The sequence below is a fragment of the Adiantum capillus-veneris genome, chromosome 1, assembly GCF_014529385.1.
Source record: "Adiantum capillus-veneris isolate H3 chromosome 1, ASM1452938v2, whole genome shotgun sequence".
Taxonomy (NCBI): domain Eukaryota; kingdom Viridiplantae; phylum Streptophyta; class Polypodiopsida; order Polypodiales; family Pteridaceae; genus Adiantum; species Adiantum capillus-veneris.
In genome coordinates, this window is record NC_140931.1 from 129677736 (window position 1) to 129681527 (window position 3792).

The following is a 3792-nucleotide window of genomic DNA, read 5'->3' on the forward strand; positions in this document are numbered from 1 at the left end:
CTCCCATTCCCCGGCCCCCCTCACCCTCTCTCTGTCTCTCTCTCTCTCTCTCTCTCTCTCTCTCACTCACACACACACACACACACACACACACACACACACACACACACACACACACACACACACACACACACACACACACACACACACACACACACACACACACACACACACACACACAAAGTATTCTAGGTGTGTGCAATGTCAGACTTCTTTCTAGGTATGACAAATGTGAAACACTTCATAAAGCACAAAAAGTGGGAGAGAGCTTCCTATATAGGATGCCGTCTCTTTGAATGCATTGATTGCCATATATGCCCAATTTGGGTAGGGTCAAGAAGCTCTGGTCTATTTTTGGCAGATGCAAAGCAAGAGTGTCTCTCCCAATGCAATCACATGCACACCATTGCCAATGTGGTATTTTCTTTTGATTGCGTAAACGGAATGTACACAACAATTCAAGCCTCAATGCAACTCTACCAACTCAAATGGGGACATGTCACCATGGTAACTCTTCATAATGAAGCACCTCGGGGTTGATTTGGATGCACCTTTGAATCCGTCTTGATGTGGGTTGCCAATGGCCAATAATGGGTTGATCAATAATGGGTTAACTTGGCACATCTGCATCAAGACGGCAAGAATCCTACTGACATGCAGACTGGCGCGTTGTAACCATAGTGGAAAATTGCCGACTGTCACGCAGGCCTTAACCTGTCACGATGGTAACTCTTCATAATGAAGCACCTCGGGTTTATTTGGATGCACCTTTGAATCTGTCTTGATGTGGGTTGCCAAAATGGCCAATAACGGGTTGACCAATAATGGGTTAACTTGGCACATCTGCATCGACTGCGAGATTCCGTTTGACGTGCAACTGGCGCATTGTAACCGCAGTGGAAATTTGTCGGCTGAAACCCAGGCCTTAACCGACAATCGTCAATGGGCTAATCGGATGGACTCGCTCCCCCAATTATATCCTTAGTAGTAGTTAGATGAGATATAGAGAGACAGATATAGAAGTATATAGACATTTACCATGTGGGTTGGCAAGCCTCCTCTCACTGACTCCCTCAAAGAAAGATAGACATAGTTGGGAAATCCTTTCTTCTCCATACTCTCTTCTTAATTCTCTAGATACTAACCTGTATATATCTATGAGTACTTATAAGAGTTCTTTTTTGGACAGATGGCTATTGGTCCAAAGGTGTTGTCTCCTGGACATGCAAGACGTAGTAGGATATGTCAAGCCTCTCGAGCTACGCGACGTGCAGTAGTGCGAGATAGAGTTTGACGTTCTCTTGGTGAGATTGATGTGCCTCGCTTGGAAGATTGCCACCATTTGATAAACATGAATCGATGCAATGAATTTCTTCAGGGGAGGATTGCGATGGATGTAGATAACGAGTCAATTCTCTCGCAAAGTTATGTAAGGATTGAAGTGGAAGACAATTTGGAAGCCAATAATGGAGATGTTCCTGAGGAGCCTCTAATTGTCTCCAGAGAGGGAGATTACTCCAAAGTTGAGACACTTTGTCTATCTATCACCTACTTATATTCTGAGACCACTTCCTTGATGCATATCTCTATGTTGTCTCTTTCTCATGAAAAGTGTATTCTTCACAACATAGGCAACTTGGATTTTGCATGTTCCTTTTGTGGTGCTTTAGCTTGGAAAATAGAAGCAAAGACCATTCGCACATGTGTGGGGAAGAGTTGTTGCAACTCAGGAAATGTTTCTTTGCCGCCATTAAGTGAACCTCCTTTAGAATTAAGGGAATTGATGCAGGGGGGTAATACTAGAAGTAGAAAATTCTTGAAACATATCAGAGCATACAATAGTGTGTTGGCATTTGCTTCTTTGGGAGCTCATATAGATGAATCTCTTTGCCAAATAAAAGTAATCTATACCTTCAAGGTGCATGGATCTATTTATCATAACATTGGTCCATTGATGCCAGAAGAGCGATCAGGTCAAATCCCTCGCTTTGCTCAATTGTATTTTTTTGACACTGAGAATGAGTTGCAAAATAGGATGATTCATGTTTCAAAACTCAAACCAGATGTTTTGGAAAGCTTGCAATCGATGATGCATCGAGTAAATCCGTATGTTCAAGCTTTTAGGGGGTTTTCTACAATGGTCCAAACTTCCAATATTGCGGAGATTAGGATGGTCATTATTGAGAAGGGTACAAATGGCTAGCAATATGTTGCTCCAACAAGTGTGGAAGTTGCTGCAATCATGCGTGGTCAGGGTGAAGAGAGCAACATTGGCCATCGTGATATTGTGTTGAATCTTTTGGGTGGTGGTCTAAAAAGAATCTCAAATTGCCATAGGTCATACATGCCTCTCTTATATGTGTTGCTATTTCCAAATGGTGAAGAAGGTTGGAATCCTTACATACCCCAAGTGAACAAGGAAGAAGTAAGAAGAGAGCGAGTAAATGGAACTACAAAGTATATTTCTACGATGGATTTCTACAAGTATAGATTGCAAATTAGAGATGACACAACACAATGTCTTTTACGTGGTGGTAGGCTACTGCAACAATATATTTTTGGTGCATATAGTTGTATGGAGGAGTTGAGATTTTATGGGTTCGTAATCATCAAAGTGAACTTTGCAGTGAGGTACATCAAGGCTTGACAGATATGGTTGGAGCAAGAGATGGAGCAAGGGATGATAGAGAACTGTTATTGGGTGCTAATGTTGGAAGAAGGGTTGTATTGCCTTCTTCGTATGTTGGTGGCCCTCGCTATATGCATCAGCTGTACCAGGATGCCATGGCAATTGTACGCAAGAGAGGAAAACCCGATCTCTTCATTACATTCACATGCAATCCTGGATGGAAGGAGATACAGGATGCATTACTGCCTGGACAAACATCCAATGATCGTCTTGATCTTACTGCCCGTGTTTTCTACCATAAGTTCAAGGATTTGATGGGCTTGCTGATTAAGAGAGCTATTTTTGGTAAGGTCATTGGACACATTTCTGTGATTGAGTTCCAAAAGAGAGGCCTTCCTCATGCTCACATTCTATTGATACTTGCATCTGAGCATAAGCCAATAGAGACATTGCATTATGATAAGATTGTGTGTGCGGAGCTTCCTGATAAAGTAATGTTTCCACAGTTGTATGATGTTATCAGTCGGTGTAATGTGCATGGCCCGTGTGGAAACTTGAATAAGAATGCTCCATGTATGAAAGATGGAAAGTGCAGGTTTAAATATCCTCGAAGCTTCAGTGCGTCGACTACTGTGGCTAGGGATGGATACCCAACGTACATGAGGAGGGATGATGGAAATTACACTGTTCGTAATAAAGTGCAAATGAGTAATAAATGGATTGTTCCATACAATCCATTTTTGTCAATAAGGTACAATGCACATATCAATGTGGAGGTTTGCTCCACTATATCCGCTGTGAAATATCTCTACAAGTATGTGTATAAGGGAGATGACAGGGCCACTATTGTTCTACAAGATAGTGAAGGGCTTCTAAATGAAGTTACAAACTATCTTAATGCTCGATATGTATCAGCATCTGAGGCTATCTGGCGTATACTTGGGTTTCATATGCATTAAGAGAAACCTGACATACAACGGCTCCAAGTTCACTTGCCTCATGAAAATCAAGTCATCTTCAACGACAGAGCAGCTGTACAGAGTGTGGTGGAGGGAGAGGTCAGCAAAAAGACAACGCTCACTGAGTGGTTTATTGCAAATCAACAATATCCAGAGGCCAACAATTTGTTGTACATAGACTTCCCAACAAAGTGGGTTTGGAAG

At 42.1% G+C, this 3792-nt stretch overlaps 1 protein-coding gene across 1 annotated transcript; it reads left to right on the plus strand.

Moving 5' to 3' along the window:
* The first annotated feature begins 2652 nt into the window (after window positions 1-2652).
* LOC147465553 (uncharacterized) lies at window positions 2653-3588 on the plus strand. The gene has a single exon (XM_086494478.1). It carries the CDS (start codon window positions 2653-2655, stop codon window positions 3586-3588), a length of 936 nt encoding a protein of 311 aa, XP_086350604.1.
* Window positions 3589-3792: the final 204 nt, after the last annotated feature.